This window comes from Equus asinus, chromosome 21, assembly GCF_041296235.1.
Source record: "Equus asinus isolate D_3611 breed Donkey chromosome 21, EquAss-T2T_v2, whole genome shotgun sequence".
NCBI lineage: Eukaryota > Metazoa > Chordata > Mammalia > Perissodactyla > Equidae > Equus > Equus asinus.
The window spans coordinates 51,036,599-51,053,542 of record NC_091810.1 but is presented as its reverse complement, the minus strand read 5'-3'; the positions used below and the strand labels follow the sequence as shown (position 1 = coordinate 51,053,542).

Here is a 16,944-nt window from a genome sequence, read left to right as displayed (position 1 = left end):
AGAAGGATGCTGTGTGAGTGCCTCGTAAGATAAGAGTTTGCCAGATGATGAGAACAGCAGCAGTAGCTAATGCTTAAACCATGTACCAGGTCTACTTTGCCCATCATCACTTATTTGACCATGACAATCCTTTAAACCCCATAAAACAGGCACTAGTATCTCCTCATTTCGAAGATGATAAAACTGAAGCCTGGAGAGGTTAAATAACTTGAGTAAGGTAATTATAGTCGATTATTTCCTTGTTCTCTCTCTATAAGCGGATCATACACACAGCCCTGCCCATTGTCAAGTGAGTGTGGTGCCTCCCGGCAGGGTGAGCGCCCTTCACCTCTGCCCTGTCAGCCTTGGCCACGTGTCTTGCTTTGGCCAATGGAGTGTGAGTGAACGTGACCTACACAGGTCTGGCAGAAGCTTTAAGAGCCAATGCTTGGGCGAATGAGCCTCTTGTTCTTTCCCTTAGCCGGGAGAACAGCAGTGCCACACTGGGACTGCTCCTTCAAACTGGGTCCCAGAATGAGAAGCCAGAGAGCAGAACAACAGCAATGACCCATAGCCCCCGACATGTAATGTCAGTGAAGAATGTTTGTTGTTCGAAATCTCTGGGATTTGGGGGCTATTTGTTACTACAGTAGAGCTGTAAGTGGCAGAGTCAGGATCCTAAGCTCAGTAGGTATAATTTACTTTTGTGAGGAAGAATTGTTCTGAGCTAGCATCTGCTGCCAATCTTCCTTTTTTTTTGCTTGAGGAAGATCAGCCCTGAGCTAACATCTGTACCAATCTTCCTCTATTTTGTATGTGGGGTGTCACCACAGCATGGCTTGACGAGTGCTGTAGGTCCACACCCGGGATCCGAACCCACCAACCCGGGCTACCGAAGAGAAGCACACTGGACTTAACCACTATGCCACAGGGCCAGCCCCCAGTAGTAAGAATACCATAACATTCACCCATTTGGGGCCAGCCCCAGTGGTCTGGTGAAGTTCAGCACGCTCTGCTTCGGTGGCCCGGGTTCAGTCCCTGGGCACAGATCTACCCCACTCGTCTATCAGTGGCCATGCTGTACCTGTGGCTCATGTACAAGATAGAGGAAGACTGGCAACAGATTTAGCTCAAGGCAAATCTTCCCACCAAAAAAAAAAAAAAAAATTTCACCTGTTTTAAGTATACAATGATTTTTAGTATATGTATAGTGCAACAATCACCACAATCCAACTTTAGAACATTTTCATCATAGCAAAAAGAAACTTAGTGAAGTCACTTCCCATTCTCACCCCAGTTCCATGGAGTTGTGTAATATGTGGTCTTTTTGTGTCTGGCATAGTATTTTTGAGGTTCTTGCATGTTGCAGCATGTATCACTATTTCATTTCTTTTTATTGCCAAATAACATTCTGCTGTATGGCTATACCAAATTTTGCTTATCCATTCATCAGTTAATGGATATTTGGATTGTTTCCACTTTTTGGCTACTTTGAATACTACTGCTATGAACATCCACATTTGAGTGTTTATGTGGACATATGTTTTCATTTCTCTTGAGGAGATACTGAGAAGCAGAATTGTTGAGTCATATGGTAATTCCATGCTTAATCTTTTGAGGAATTACCAGACTGTTTTCCAAAATGGCTGCACCATTTTACATTCCCACCAGCAGTGTATGAGGGTTCCAATTTCTGCATATCCTTGCTAACATTTATAACTGTCGGTCTTTTTGATATAGCCATTTTAGTGATTATGTACTGGTACCTCAAGATGGTTTTAATTTGTATTTCCCTAATGGCTAATGACATTGAGCATCTTTTTACATGCGTGTTTGCCATTCTTATGTCTGCTTTGGTGAGATATCTAGTTAAATATTTTGCCTATTTTTTAACTGGGTTGTCTTATTAAATTAAGAGTTCTTTATATATTCTGGATACAAGTCTCTTATTGTATATATGACTTACAAATACTTTTTTGGAAAAACAAATAGAATGCTTAACTATTTCAGAAATAATACTAAAACTGACAAAACAAAGTAACCATAAATAAACACCAATAACAAAGTTTTTCTATCACTTCCAAAAAGTTACCTAACCTTGACCAATGCAACGCCTAACTTGGAATAAAAAGCACTAAGACTTTCAAAGCATATAAAAGGCAGGAATTTCCTCAACAGGGCTTATGAGGCATACGTGGGTCTAATGCTCAGAACTGACCAGGGTAACACAGATAAACAAAAAAGTAGAGGCCATCTTCGCTGACAAATATAGATGGCTAAATATCACAATAATAAATAAATCTCAATAAATATTAATTTTTAAATCTTAGCAAGCCTAACATAAACAGGTCATAGAAAATACAACAAATACCAAGACAAGACTGTAAGAGAAATTCAAGGTTCATACAACAAAGAGAGGTGTTACCATGCTCACCACATCCACAGGAAAACAGTGCCATTACCTCAATGAGGCTGAGGAAGTCTACAGAATTCAATAATGATTACTGGGTAAACTCTTAACAAGGGGACAGGAGATTGAGGAGGAAGATTTCTTTCTCCTTTCCCTCTCCAAGCTTTTTTTTCCACCTGATTTGATAATTAATATATACATTTTAAAATTAAGGATTACTATATAAAATGCTTCTCATATCCTTAAAAACGGAAATTAGACAATACCTTCACAGCACTCTTATTTAACAAATTTTAAATGCTGCTGAACGTTACTCAAGGGAAAAATAAGCGAATTTGGTATTATTATTTGAAGACGTTAACAATATCTAAAAAAAAGAAAATCTAAAAAATTCAAGAATCTCAATCAGGAAATTACTACAAGTAATAGTCTAGAAAAACTGTAGGAAGTAATAAATTTTAAAAAGTCAACTGCATTCCTATGTCAAAGACACCATAGAAAAATCAACAATATCAGATTAAGTCCTTTTCCAATAACAAAAAGTATTAAATAGGAGAGTATTAATTTCTTCATTAGTTTTTTAAATAAAATTATATAACTACAATTTAAAAAAATGAGAGAAAAACTCCCTGAAGAATACTTTATAGAGCTTGATAAAGTGCTGGTTAAATTCATCTGGATAAATATGTGGGCACAATATCCTTTTAATAAAGACTCAGTAGCAGACATACACTAAACTTTCAATACCTATTAAAGACAAATTTCAGAGGCTCAATTTTAAGAACTTTACATATAAACAAATCAGAACAACATGAAGAGAAAGGAGCATTACTTTTCAGTAAATACTGTTGGGCTATTTAGTTATCAGCATGGAGACAAATTACAATATAAGAGATTCCAAATGAGTCAAAATCTTAAGCATATATTAAAAATTATTTTAAACTAGGAAAAAAAAAAGAATAGCACCTCATTCTAATGAAGAAGAAAAATACATTTCTGAATCCTGAAGGACTAAGACGCCATCAGAGAAAAAATAGGAACATTCCAAGGTCCATAAATTCTTCCCCAACTCTCTGCTCCCTCAATTTAAAAAGAAGAAAGTGAGGGGGAAATAAACTGCTCTTTCCTGTGACCCTCAGCCTATGAGCCTCCCATGACTTGAACTGTTTCGATGGCCCTTGTCACCTTCCCCTCGGCATCACCTTACTGAGGTTCCCGTTTTCTTTCCCCCATTACACTGCAGCAGGTGCCTTTAGGATTGTCTTTATCTTAACGATCCCTTATAAAACACAGGTGTTCTACCAAGAGTTCTTGAACTAATACATATCTGAATAGAAAACAAATTCTTTTTATGTTTCTGAAAATACTTTTTTTAAACCAGAATGTAGAAAAATAAACATGAACAAAGACAATGATAAAATCTTACTTTCCAAAATATTATAAACAATTCATAAAATAAGGTTGACACAAGATTTTAATTGATAAGTGATTAACAGTGAGGAACAGATTCTGTACACATGGGAAAAAACAGGAAATTATATCCTTTATTATCCATTATTAAAGAAATGTCCATTTCCACACAACTATTAAATTAGTAAAAAATAAGTGAAACTCAACATTGGTGGAGGACAACCTGGATCACTGCTAGCTGGCTCCATCATTCTGAAGAACAACCTGATAACATGAAGGCCAGTCCAGGCTTCAATTCAGGAATTCCGCTTCGTGGAGGAGACTCTAAAACGTCATCGTCCCTCACTCTTCATAGGCCCCCTCCCTGCTCCGTTTCTAGCACTCATCACAGCCTAACTCATGTTACATATATTACTTCTCAATTTTGTTGCAGGCAGGACCTTTTTGTCACTATCACACCATCAGTGCCTACAGCAGCCTGCCATACAGAAGGTGGTATTTCTTGAAGGAAGGAAGGACTGTCCTCAGGAAACAAGTTCTTGCCCCCATACCTATATAGAGATATAGTATGTAAAATTCATAACAGCATAATTTATAATTACAAAATCCAGAACCTCCACACTGAGAGAATAGCTAAGCAAATTAGAATATAGTGACACCATAAAATGCTGACTAGCCATTAAACATTAAAAATTTAGTGAAAACATTTACAAATTAAGTGAAGAAACATAATAGCAACATTCATATCATGTAAAAAATGTTTCGTGGCACCTTGTCCATTCAGAACTGTAGTTCATATGAAGCTTGTAAAAATACTGAAGCACTAATAAAAGAATCATTACATTCTTTAATAACTACTTTCTCTTAAGTTACTTATACTTAAAATTTTCAAATATTCTATCAGGTCTGCAATATTCAGTATGCTGCGACAGTCGGTATGATTTGAGCAGAAGGGTGATGAATTGTTCCCTTTTACAAAGACTAAAAAATGTAAAAAAAAAAAAGTTAAAATTAAATTAATGGATATGAAACTTCCTTAGTCCCTGCAAAGCAGTGTTATTTTTTAATTTTTAAAATCAAATTCATTGTGGTATAATTTGCATACAATAAAAAACACCCATTTTAAGAATACCCCAGGTGTCCACCCTGAGATGACCTTGACTGAGGGGCTGAGTGCGGCAAGTTGCATCTACAGGATGCTAAGGCAACAGCTCACCTCCCGCAGTCTTCACAGGTGAAGGAGGCCCCATCCTCCCTGGCTGCAAGAACATTGCTTACCCCTCTCACCAAGGCCGTACACAGCTGGGCCCAACGTAAGGCCTCATGTGACCACGACCAGGGTGCTAGGCCCTTGATGGCTAGGTCTCATCAACATATACAGGAGGAACCTGTGAACTGGGCTGGGAACCTGCCTCTGGTTTCCTTGAGGGTCAGTCAGCAAACGTGGACTTTAGAGTCAGGAGTCCATTACCTACTCTACAACCTTGAGCACGCTTTCAAACCTCTTTAAGCCTGGACTTAAGGACTCACTGGACTTAAGGGAAAAATACCTTTGCAGGGTGAAGGTGAAAATAAATGACACACTCCATGGGAAGCCACGATGTAGGAACTCACTTGATACCAGCCATGACTACCCTGGTTGTCACCCGGGATGCCTGCCATCCAGGACTGTCTGCCGGCTGGCACATTCATACCCACTGAGGCTCCGGAAGGCACATAACGGGAAACAGGTAGTTGGGACTAAAGCAAATCTACATGGAAGGCTCCAAAGGACCTCTTTCACCTGGGTTCCACATGCAGCGTCTCTCAGCAGAGGAAGGGCGGCAGACTCCTCGCATGTTTTCTGAGCAGGGCCCAGGGGAACAAAGGCATACGGGCCCAGCACCACTCGGCCATCGCTGGGTCACACGGAGCTACCAGTCCAGCCTGAGATACTACTACAAAGGTGCAAAGGTCCACTCCTATTCGGTCGCTTTATCTTTCACATCTGCAAATAGTTAAAGTATCTGCACCTGCCTCTACTGAGGTCACAGAACAGCAGGAGACATTCCTTTGGCGAAAAAGGACACACTCTTGTCCTGTATCTTGTACTGGTAGGTGAGGCTGCGATCCCGCTGCGCTGTGAGCTGTGATGGTCTCCTCCACAGGATCCTCAGCTACAATGACAGGGAGAAGAATGAAAGAGGAGCACCTACCCCAAGTACCTGCTCCACTGTGAACCCCACCTGCCTCCTCCACAGCCTTCAACTGAGGCTCCTATGAGATCAGTTTCACGTGCCATGCCATAACGGGCCTGACTTCTGAAACAAAGCTGATTACCAGCTAACTAAAAATAAAGGCTTCCCCTTCATTACAATAGTAGTATTCACTCATTACAGAAAATGTGAAAGAGAAAGAAAAGGAAGAAAAAAAGTCATCCAGAGAAAAACCATTAAAGTATTTTTATGTATTTCCCTCTGGTCTTTTTTCTACGCATGGGTCTGTAATGGTGGCTAGACTGATTTTCAAAATCAACACATTAGTATTTATACTCAATTCACAGGCTCAGGAAGGTCAGACATTTATTTGGACGATGTCTCCACTAACTAGAAGACTCGGGGGACTGGCTCCAGAGCCAGGCCACAAGCTGCCTGGCAGAACCTTCTCCTCACACTGTGCCACAAGCACCACCAACACAGCATTTCTGGGTTTGCTTATTTGCTTTATTTTCCATGCCTGTCTCTGAATGACTCTAAGCCAAAACTCCTACCCAACCTTAATGGGTCAAGAGTAGTCAACATAAACTTAATCGGGAAGTTGTGGCAGAGGCTTTGGGGTGATTCGAAAAGAGAAGTTTCAGAAAGCACAGAGGCACGGCAGCCCCTTGGGAGGAGTTGAACCTGACCTCCCTCCCAGGGGCAGGCTTCTTGGCTTTGGCCCCGTACTCCAAACCTTCTGGTCAGAGGCAGAATTGGGGAGGCAGGAACCCAGGCCACGGGTACAGCTTCCCCAAGTCTCTATTTCAGAAGGAACAGTGTCGATCTGAACATATAAAGCCTGGGCTAGTCCTGGAGAGAAATTTTACTGTTTGATAGCAGGGTCCCTGCATTCCACTCCAGCCAGCTGTCTCATCTTTAGGAGCGCCACTCAGGTCACAGATGGGAGACTGTGGAAAACCTGCATTGGTGTGTGGGGCTAAGCACCCTCCGGAGCAGACTCTGACTTGCATTCACACAACTTCCATCTGAAGGTATGCCCCAACCAGACAAGCCCTCAGGCCCAACAGGACCCCAACGTGCAGTCTAGAGTCAGGCACAGAGGCAAGCAGCCTGCTGTCCAGTAACACCCCCAAGTCCCAGCCCCTGCACACCTGCCCATGCACATCCCTGCAGAAGCCAGTGGCGAGGCCCTCGGCCCGCAGGATCAGGTGGCTCTGGTGACTAAGGCCATTCAGCAGGACGTCATTCTCCTCGTCCTCGGCATCTCCACTGTCGTGCACAAGGGTCACTATATTTCCCTGCAACAGAGATATAAGATGGAAACCTGACTGGAAGGGACAGTAGGATCAGGGACCACTGGGCTCTCAGGGCCTCTACTCCCCTGCACACCCTCTCACAGATCAGCCTCCCTGCTGCTGCTGAAACCATCTCCTTTGTGGGAAGGACCCCTGCCTGGGCTCCAGGACCCTAATTCCAATCATCTGCTGGACAGTTTCACCAGCACGTCCAACCTGTACTTCCAGCTCAAATCATCTAACACTAAGCTCGGCCTGAGGTCCCCCCGAAAGTTAGTGAAAAGTGCCATCATTCTGCCAGGCACCAATCCATCCAGTCAACAGTTCCTGAGAGCTTACCCTGTCCCAGACCTCGCAGTGGGGATAAAAGACGAGAGTCGTGGGCCCTGGAGACAGACAGATCCTGACAATACAGGATACAACGCCAGGAGGAGGGAAGCATGGGGTACTGGGGCAGCACAAAGAAGAGGCATCCTGTCTAGTGAGAGGAGAGGGCGAGGAGGTGGGCACATCTGAGCTGAGTTAGACGGCAAGGAGGAGCTGGAAAAGCAGAAGCAGAGGGGAAGGTCAATCCCATCAAAAGGAGACGCCTTGAATAACAAGTCCTTTCAAAGGAATACTGTTCAGATGTTAAAATGAATGAAGCAGATTCGTGTGTTCTGTTTTGGGGCAATGGACACCAAAGCATACTGTGTGTTATTAAATGAAAAAAGTACCAAACAGTGTGGATGGTAGGTAACCAGTAATGGGAAGAAAAATGCAGGGAGATAAATATACATACCAACATGATGTATAGATGTTGCAAAGATGCATAGACTCTCTAGAAGGATGCCCACTGGGGGGAGGGCGACAATTACTTCGTACCAAAGTATCCTTTATACTACTCAGTTCTTCTTTCTTTCTTTTTTAAACCATTCCCAAGTTTTACCTTCTCAGCTAATAGAAGTATTTTTACAAAAAGAGGGTGGTAGTGGTTCACAGAGCAAGCTGAGCTGCAGAAGGTGGCTTTGATTACTTCACTGTCACCCCAAACCGCACTGAACTGTATCCTCCAAGCCCCTTCCATTTCCTCCTCCTTCCATTCTCTCCACATCACCCTCGTTCCTGGCCCTGTGACTGCAGCCAGGACAGCATCAGAAGTTCCCCTAGAAGAAGTTTCCAGGCAGGACCTTGCACAGAGGAGGTGCTCAGCATGCAGTGCTGGGTACATGCACCCCTGGCTCACTCAGTTAGCTCCGTCTCCCACTGCTCTGCACACTCAGCCTGACCACACGGTGCCAAGGTCCACAGTTCCTACCAGCTGCACCATCACACACTGAAGAGTGGCCACTGTGGGCCAGACACTGTGCTGGCGTGTTACAAGCTTCATCTCACTTAACTCCTGCAGTTGGGTTCCTGTGAGGTAAGCACCACAGCCATTCCTATTTTACAGTTTGGCCTACTTTATTGTTAAAGTCTTTACTATGGCAAAATCTCTTTTTGCCTCATAATTTGACAATAAAGGTTACATCCTACACTTGTATTGCACCTCATAATTTTTAAAGCAGTTTACACCCACTATCTCAGCTGATCTTCAAAACACACTCAGAGCAATAATGACTTGCCCCAGTACTATCGACTGCCCACAGAACTATCGCAGTCCCACACGTGACCACCCGCAATAAAGACAGTGCTGGCCATCCCTTTAGTTTTGAGGGCTCTAAGTGTTAACAATGGCAAGTTGTGGAGAGCAGGGAGAGTAAACCAAAAGATTCCAGGCCTGCCAGAGTAACGCCAAAACCCAAGCAATTAAACAAAAAAGATCACTGCAGCAAGTGAGATCTGGGCCTGTCTGGGTCCCTAGAGGTTACAGGCGGGAGCATGGAGAGCAGGCCCATCAGTACCTTTAGCTCACAGCACACAGTGGCTCTGCAGTAGTGGATGAAGTCCAGCACGGCCACTGCCCCCACACCCAGGCTCAGCAGCACACTCAGGTCGTCCACCAGCAGCACCGGGCACCTCCATGCAGCCTCCGCATTGTCCCCAGGCTTCAGGGCCTCCCGCACAAACTCAAACAGTGGCTGCAGGTTCCCAGTGTTGGCCTCCCTGGGACACAGGGCAAAAGTCACCAGAGAGTTCACTCTAGAAAAGCTTATCTGGGACTGAGTAGCTCCACAGGCAAGTTAGGGGGAGGCAAAGAACTGGATCACAGTTGGCAGCAAGGGGTTCACAATCTGGTTGGAAAGAAAAGGCACGCACGCACACAAAAGCTGTACTTCAATTCAAATATTCTCTGAGGCCTACCAGGGACAAAGCACTGTGCTAGAAACTGGGGGACACAAAAATAAATAGTACCTGGGGCCCTGAAGAGACATCATACAGCCTCTCAATCCAAGAGCTGAAGGCATCTGGAAGATTAATTTGAACTGGGCAGGCAGGAGCAGTCTTTCCAGGAGGTCAGAATTGGATATAAAAAGCTAAACAGCAATTCAAGTGTCCTGGTGGTGAGGAGCAGTGGTCTAAGGGCTGTTTGTGCAGATAACAGATTCAACCTATTTCTGACACAAGCTGGCCTAACTACCCCTATCTTCCCAGTGACTACCCTTGACAGTCATTTCCCAGCAACAGTAGGGGCTCAAAAAGCACCGGAGCACAGGGCCCAGGCTCCTGCCCACTGCCCCACGCTCCAGGACTGAGCCCCACTAACAGCAAGGAAAACTCCCCGCAACCTGGGCTCAGGTGTAACCAGGCCCATCATTCAGATGAAGACACCCAGGTTCAGAGACGCAAAGGGCTGTGTGCGAGGTCACATGCACAGGCCCAGGGCACATGGCTTTCTGACTCCACACTGCCTCCCAGCCACTGAATAAGGCTGAGTCTGAGAGAGGGCACAACAGGGAGAGCTCCTGTATGGACTCGTTTGGGGTCGAGGAGGAGCAGCAAGCAGGTGGGAAGTCTGCACAGAGCTATGTTTGTGGCTGATGCTCATAAAGGACGAGAAGCAGGAAAACTAATCTCAGAATACTAAACCAGTGGTTGACAAACTTTTTCTTAAAGGGCCTCCTGCAACACCAGAGAAGTATCTGACTCCTGAAGCCAGCTCTGTGCTCCCACACCTGAGGAGAAGGAAATCACACAGCAACCCTCGTCTGGGCCCACCAACCAGGCATACACTTCTGGGCTGGGCTGCAGGCTGACTGACCTGAGAAACTGCAGAGGGTGTGGCTCCTCCTGAGACCGGAAGAAGACATCCACTGAAGACTTGAGACCCTCGAGGAACACGAGCTGCCCACGTTCCCGTGCTGTGGTCAGGCTGACACCCTAAGCAGGACCAAGAGGAGTGAGTTACTGCACCTTGCCAGGGAACCCATCAGAGAGGCTAGACTCCAGCTCACAAGAGGGCACAGGACACATTCCAAACCCTGCAGAAGTGTACCTGTCCACCCAACGTACAGGGCCCATGTCTTCTTTCCCCTGGGTGTTCCCAACCCCACAAGCCCTATTCCATTTTTCAGATGTGCGTTTACATTTAATTGTCACATTCCTTAAAAGCTTACATTCTTTTTCTTATATATTTTCATGATTACCCAATACCTGTTTTAAATTTGTAATAGTAATATAAAGTTTCCCTTTTAAATTCAGGTATTTATAAAATTAAGCACATTTAAAAACAGTAAGTAAATAATAACAATAAAATGGTGGGAGAATGACCAAGATCTGGAAAACGCTGCTGCAGGAAAAAGGGCCAGACTTTTGGCTCTGAATTTCAAAAACCCTCTTGTTTACCCATCAGTTGCACAGGACCTCAGGGTTGTTCTGAGGTTTTAAATAACATAACTCATAGACTGTAACTGTCAGCTGCCTGGAATACATTAAGAACTCACTTTAAATAAGTTCTTCTTGACCCTTTTCCTTTAACTGAAGAAGTAGTCCCATCAGGGTTGGGGCAACGTGAACTCTCAATGCGCTAGCTCAGGGTTCAGCAAACTTTTTCTGCAAAGAGCCACAAAGACTTTGCAGGCCATACAGTCTGTTGCAACTACTCAACTCTGCTATCACAGAGTGAAAGCAGCCATAGACAATTCAGAAACACATGAGTGTAGCTGTGTTCCAATAAAACTTTATCTACAAAAACCAGGGGGTGCAGGTTGTAGTTTGTTGACTCCTGCTCTAGACCAGAACTTCTTAAATACTGCTCATCCTGAACCACCCAATTAAGAATCCCTGAGACACCTGATTAAACCGCAGATCCCTAAACCCCACTCCAGACCTCCAGAATCAGCAGCTTTGGGGGCAGGGCCCAGAATCTGCATTTCAACCAACACCCAGGATGGTGACACAATCTAAATATGCAACCCATTGCTCTATCTGTGCAGACACACAGGTGACATGGAACTCTAGACTCCTCATGCCCCTAAACCAGGTCTCAGTTGCTCATCCACATACCAGTGTTCCCTACTAGGCAACACCATTAGCAAGAACAGCTACCCCTGACAGAGAGAACGACTTCAGATCATCACCTTTGCTCTTGCTCGTTACCATTCTATTGATGTAAGTACAATAATACACCAAGAATACAGAAGCTCGTGCTCTAGTACTTTGTAAACCCAGTACTGTGCATGCCATTCCTGCCGTGGTGGTGAGGATTCTAAGGTAAGAGAAAAAGTAGCCAATCTGGGTATGAGTACACAGCTTTCTTATCCAAAAACACAAATGCAGGGGCCATAGAGACATGCTTCACAGACCTGGAATGCAACATGTGTTTCTGACACGACCACTCTCCCTGAGCTCATGCCCTGACCTCTAACATAGGAACTTCTTCCTTCTCTGTAAAGGATGGGCAAGAGTCTACCCTTTTCTCACCCTCTCATTTGTTTCTCCCCATCAGAGAAGAGTCAGTGACTCGGCCCAACAGTAAGACTGGCATTTCAAATATGACTGTTGACGCATGGCTGCATGGCCTGGTTCTCTTCATCTCTGAGACTGGCATATCAAAAAAATAAAAAAATCCAGTAAGTCCACCTGGTCACAGGTCACAGATAATGGCCCAGACTAAGCCAGAAGGTTCACCAGCTCCTCGGCCATCTTACTTTTGCCTGCTTGTGCCTGATGAGATGAGGAGCAGGCCAAGATGAGGTGAGAGGTAGGTGACAAAAGCACCTCTCCCCAAACTGGGGTCCTAAGCCCTAGACAGACAGTGGAGACACCCAACTTGGCAGCAGACCAACTGTGATCTCTAACCCAGGAGGATCAAGATAAGAGTCCACACTAAAAAGGAGAAAACCTTAACTGGTCTAGAATCAGTAGAGGTAGGTTTGATTAATTAACAACAGATCTGGTTCTATAAACTCTAAATTAATAAAACACGCAGAGATGCTGCCTTAGCCCTTCAGATAAGGGCCTCAGGATCCTACGATTTCCTTAGTCCCTTCTTTGCGAAAACAACCCAAATGAGAAGCACAGCCTTAGACCATGCTCACAAATGCATGGCACGCATGCACACACACACTCTCTCTCTCACTCAGGGACCTCACCACTGAGTTCTTAAATATTTACCAGCTTCTGTCCCACGATATTGTAGTGACTGAAGGACTGGATGAGTGCCACAAAGCAGACTTTACAATTAGCTGGAAAACAACATAAATTGATTTTTAATAAAGCCCTGTTTACAAACCAGTCTTGTACACTTCCTACCTCTGGAAACAAAAGCACTGTGACAGGCCTAGAGGCCCAGAGGCCTTGCAACTTGACATAACCAATTTGATTTTAAGACGCATTTTTTTCTTATTTATTAGTTATACCTATTTCATTGATTCAGAGATGTACTTCTGTTAGATGTATTACTAGGTACTTTATTTTGTTCTATTGTAAATAAATTGTGGTTTTTAAAAAATTATATTTCTGTTTGTCGTTGGCATACAGGAATACCATGATTTTTTTAAACTGGTCTTATATCCAAGAGGATATAATGGCAGCACAAAGAAGCTCTAGCTACCTTACTAAACATAATTGAGTCTAATAATTTATCTGTAGATTCTCTTGCTCTTTCAATGCTGACAATAATTTCATCTGGAAAATAAAATAACTTCCAAAGCTGTACATTTTACAACAAAGAGTGCCAAGGTCTACCTGGATCCTGGCCTAGCTCAGAAGGTGCCCAAGAAGAATCAATTGATAAATGAGTCTTTTTTTCATTTGGCTGTTTTCTTCTTCTAATCTATTTTCATGTGTAAATTGCAGTGGCTGTACTTTTTTCTTCCCTGTGTTCTTTAGGAAGCATCTACTGCCAGGGCAAAGTATCAATGGGTCAAGTGCCCAGAGACGTCAAGATACAAAAGGATGGAGGAGCAAATAAATCAGGAGGCCACTAAAAGACCTCAGTGAGGCAGTGCCTGTGCAGAGCATAGAGAAGGGGAAGGTAGGATGTGGATACAGTGAGCACATGCCACTCATTGGCAGGGGTCGGGAGGGAATGAAATGCTCCAGTAATCTGTTACCTAATAAACAGCCCTTTGGCTACCCAAACATCAAAGCCCTGGCTGGTTAATACTATTCCCATTGCTTCCTGAAACAGGGGTTTGTTTTTGTTTTGGTTTTTGCCTTGGGTTTCTTTTTCTTCAGGATCAATGAGATTCATACCTTTGAGGTAGAAGGAGAGAAAGTGGTGCACAAGGAAACTGCCATCTGTCTTGGCATCACACAGTAGAGTCAATTTCCCCTAAAAGAGGAACACAAAAAGATGAACTAGATTCCCTGGAAAGAGGTCAGATGAATACAGAAATCTAGTTGATTGTGTCCACTCCTAAATTTCTACAACTGGAGAGTGTATTTTTTAATTATATATATGCTAAGTTTACAAAAAAAAGAAAGAAGTCAAAATTGTGGAAAATTTGATCACAATTAAAGTGATCAGTATTAAGCCACTCATGATGGCAAGCATATCTCAGCCTCCACTTTCCCAAAGCAAAACAGAATAAACCCCCTTCTCTTCCTCTCTCCTCACCTTAGTAAGTCAGGGACCAGTCTTGGGGAGAATTAGATCCTGAATAAAGGAAGTTTTTACCATCAGACTCCAACAAAAATCACAGACTGCCAGGATTGGACGAGACCTTCTAAAAGGTCAACTGATACAACTTCCTCTCTATTTCTGATTTGGATGTCGATTCTGTCCTACAGGGTGGAGGAGAAGGCAGAAGCAGTTGTTGACAGAGACCTCCAGTAACAAAGTTCTCCTCTCAATAGCCCTTTACACTGCTTCAGCCAGAGCTCTGATCATGGAAAGCCCTGAAAGATCTCTAAAAATGGTCTCTGCAGTGCCGGGCTGTCCTGCTCCAGCCATCTCTAGTTCCTTGTCAGTGTCAGGGAAGGTCATGATCAAGTGGTATCAGACACGCCACCTCAGTGCTGTTGTGACTTTTTTTCACTTATAAAATGTGAAAGATCACACTAACAGACCTTAAGGGTTATCCCCCAGCGCTGCCATTTTCTGATGCCCACTTCGAACTTCCATTCCCTCCCTCTGGCCCTGGGCTGAGGATTTTAAAGGTGCCAATAGCAACTGGAAAGGTAACCAGCGCCATCTGGAGGCATGGACAGACAAGAACTGCTGGGCCACTAAAATCTGCAAGGATCTACTGAAAGCTACAATTTGCCTGGCACTATGGGGTCATAAAAAGGCTTTACACATATGGTACCTTGGCTGCCTGGAGGAATTTACCACTTCATTAGGAAATCAAAGGTTATGAAGTAAACCAAATATATTCCTAGGAGAGGTAACCCCTGAGCTAAAATTCGAAAATTTTCGAGGTGCCCTAGAGTGCAGGAGAAAGCGGCGAGGCCAAAGGCGGAGGCGGTAGAACCCAGTGTTGGCCGAGAGCAGCTTCAAAGAGCACTAGTAGAGACTATGAGGAGGACGAGGAGCAGCAGCGCTCACTGCGAACCCGCCAAATGCTCCCGGACCACAGAGAGAATCAGGGCAGTTAAGAAGCCGGTCCGACGTGAAACATGGAGAATCCTCTCTGGCAACCTCCTCTGGACGCCGGGACGCCCAGCCCAGCGAGGACGCACAGGGCTCTCCGATACACATCTGTGAATGTAAGCCAATCCAAACGTCGAACATGCTTCCTGGGCACTTTCAAGAGCACACACGGCCTTTGAGAAGACTCGAGAAGGTCCAGAAGCCCACCTTCCGCAGGCGCCAGCATAGACCCCAAGCCCCGGGGCGGCACTCCCCGAACTACAACTCCCAGGCGCCCCCGTGACCATAGAGGTCGCGTCTTTCCCACCGGTCTGCACGCGCTTCCCCCGGAGACGCAGTCTTCCGCCACGCTCCCAGGACCCGCCCCCTTCCCGACCGCACAACTTCTTACCTGCTCTGCCCTGTCGGGGGTGGTGTTGAGAAGGTGATTAAGTTCTGGGAACATTCCGAGCTCCCGGGACGAGCGCCCGGGACGTGAAGTTAGGCTGCCAGGGAGACGATAGACGCCCGAGAGAAACAGCTACCACGCACCAGCGCGCGGAAAGAACGCGCATGCCCAACGCTTCTTCTAGGCTCTTGCCCGTAGCCAATCAGGCGGGGCCTTGACCTGGGCCGCTCCCGGCGCACGCGCGTGGACGCGCCTCTGGCGGGGGTTCTGGGAAGCGCTGGGCTATGTGGGTACTTCTCTGGGGGTTTGAGGCTGCCGAGCCTTGGTAGTGGTCTTCGACCCACAGCGACTGGGTGTCCTTCACCCTCCATTGGCCTCGCTCTCTTTCTAGTCCCGGGCTTCTAGGCCTTACAGTCCGTCCCTTCACACGTGCTTGTCGAACTACACCCGTGTCCCACCTTACTGGAAGCTCGGGCTACATCGATGAACGAAACAGACGGAGGTGCCCGTCTTTGCGCAAAGCAGAAAAGCATGCAATCCAAACATAATAAACGCGGAATTATATACTATTGAAAAGCTCTGTGGAGAAAAGCAAAAGCAGGATAAGGGAGTAACAATGGGGAAGGGACAGGTTTCCAAAGTGAAGAGGTGTCACGGTAGGCTCACTAAGAAAATGTAATTGGAACACGCCCTGTATGACCCTCCTCAGGCCCTTTACAGTACCTGTTCCCGCTTCCTGGAAGGTTCTTTTCGCAGATACTCAGCCGAATAAAAAACACCCCACTTCCTTCAGGTCTTTGCTCAGGTGTCACTTTATCAGCAAGGCCTTCCTGAGCAGCCTATTTAAGTCGCAAACTGCCCCTGCCCCAACTCGTCTTACCCTTTTCTCCTGCTTTTATTTTTCCCATAGCATTTATATCTGGTATACCATATATAGGTGTAGCCTAGTCAGCCTCAGATCACCAGGGACAAATCTGTAATTCGACAGAGACAGGTTTACTGGCTCATTGCAATGAGGGAAATAGCACATTAGTGGAATTCTGGTGCCTGTCACCAAACAAAGGAAAGAGTTGTTTTAGGATTTGGGGAAGGGTGGAGTTCAGGTGAAATATAAATGAAGCAGTGTTTTGATAGGCTCAAAGCAGAGCACAGCTGTGTGTAAAGGGATCGGTATCTGGCCTGGACTGCAAAGTGGACCAGGGGTCTGTAGAAACTGCAAGCTTAAGTTAGGTGTGGAATGTAGTCACTTATCTGAAGCTCTGGACCTGAACTGGAAATCGAGGCTGCTTCTCCGTGTCAAAATGACT

General features: G+C 45.0%; 1 protein-coding gene across 4 annotated transcripts; it reads right to left on the bottom strand.

Moving 5' to 3' along the window:
• Nucleotides 1-3,845: 3,845 nt before the first annotated feature.
• ELP6 (elongator acetyltransferase complex subunit 6) lies at nucleotides 3,846-15,858 on the bottom strand. 4 transcript variants are annotated; one of them, XM_014828841.3, is made up of 7 exons: nucleotides 15,641-15,858; nucleotides 13,911-13,989; nucleotides 12,828-12,898; nucleotides 10,474-10,592; nucleotides 9,176-9,377; nucleotides 7,149-7,295; nucleotides 3,846-5,955 (listed from the first exon to the last, which is right to left on the bottom strand). In XM_014828841.3, the coding sequence occupies exons 1-7, from the start codon at nucleotides 15,692-15,694 to the stop codon at nucleotides 5,827-5,829; spliced, it is 801 nt and encodes a 266-aa protein (XP_014684327.1). In that variant the 5' UTR covers nucleotides 15,695-15,858; the 3' UTR covers nucleotides 3,846-5,826. The 4 variants fall into 4 exon arrangements, 3 of the variants coding, with proteins under 3 accessions (XP_014684327.1, XP_070348744.1, XP_070348745.1); XR_011496340.1 differs by lacking the exon at nucleotides 9,176-9,377 and having other exon boundaries at nucleotides 15,641-15,822; XM_070492643.1 differs by lacking the exons at nucleotides 12,828-12,898; nucleotides 13,911-13,989 and having other exon boundaries at nucleotides 15,641-15,819.
• Nucleotides 15,859-16,944: the final 1,086 nt, after the last annotated feature.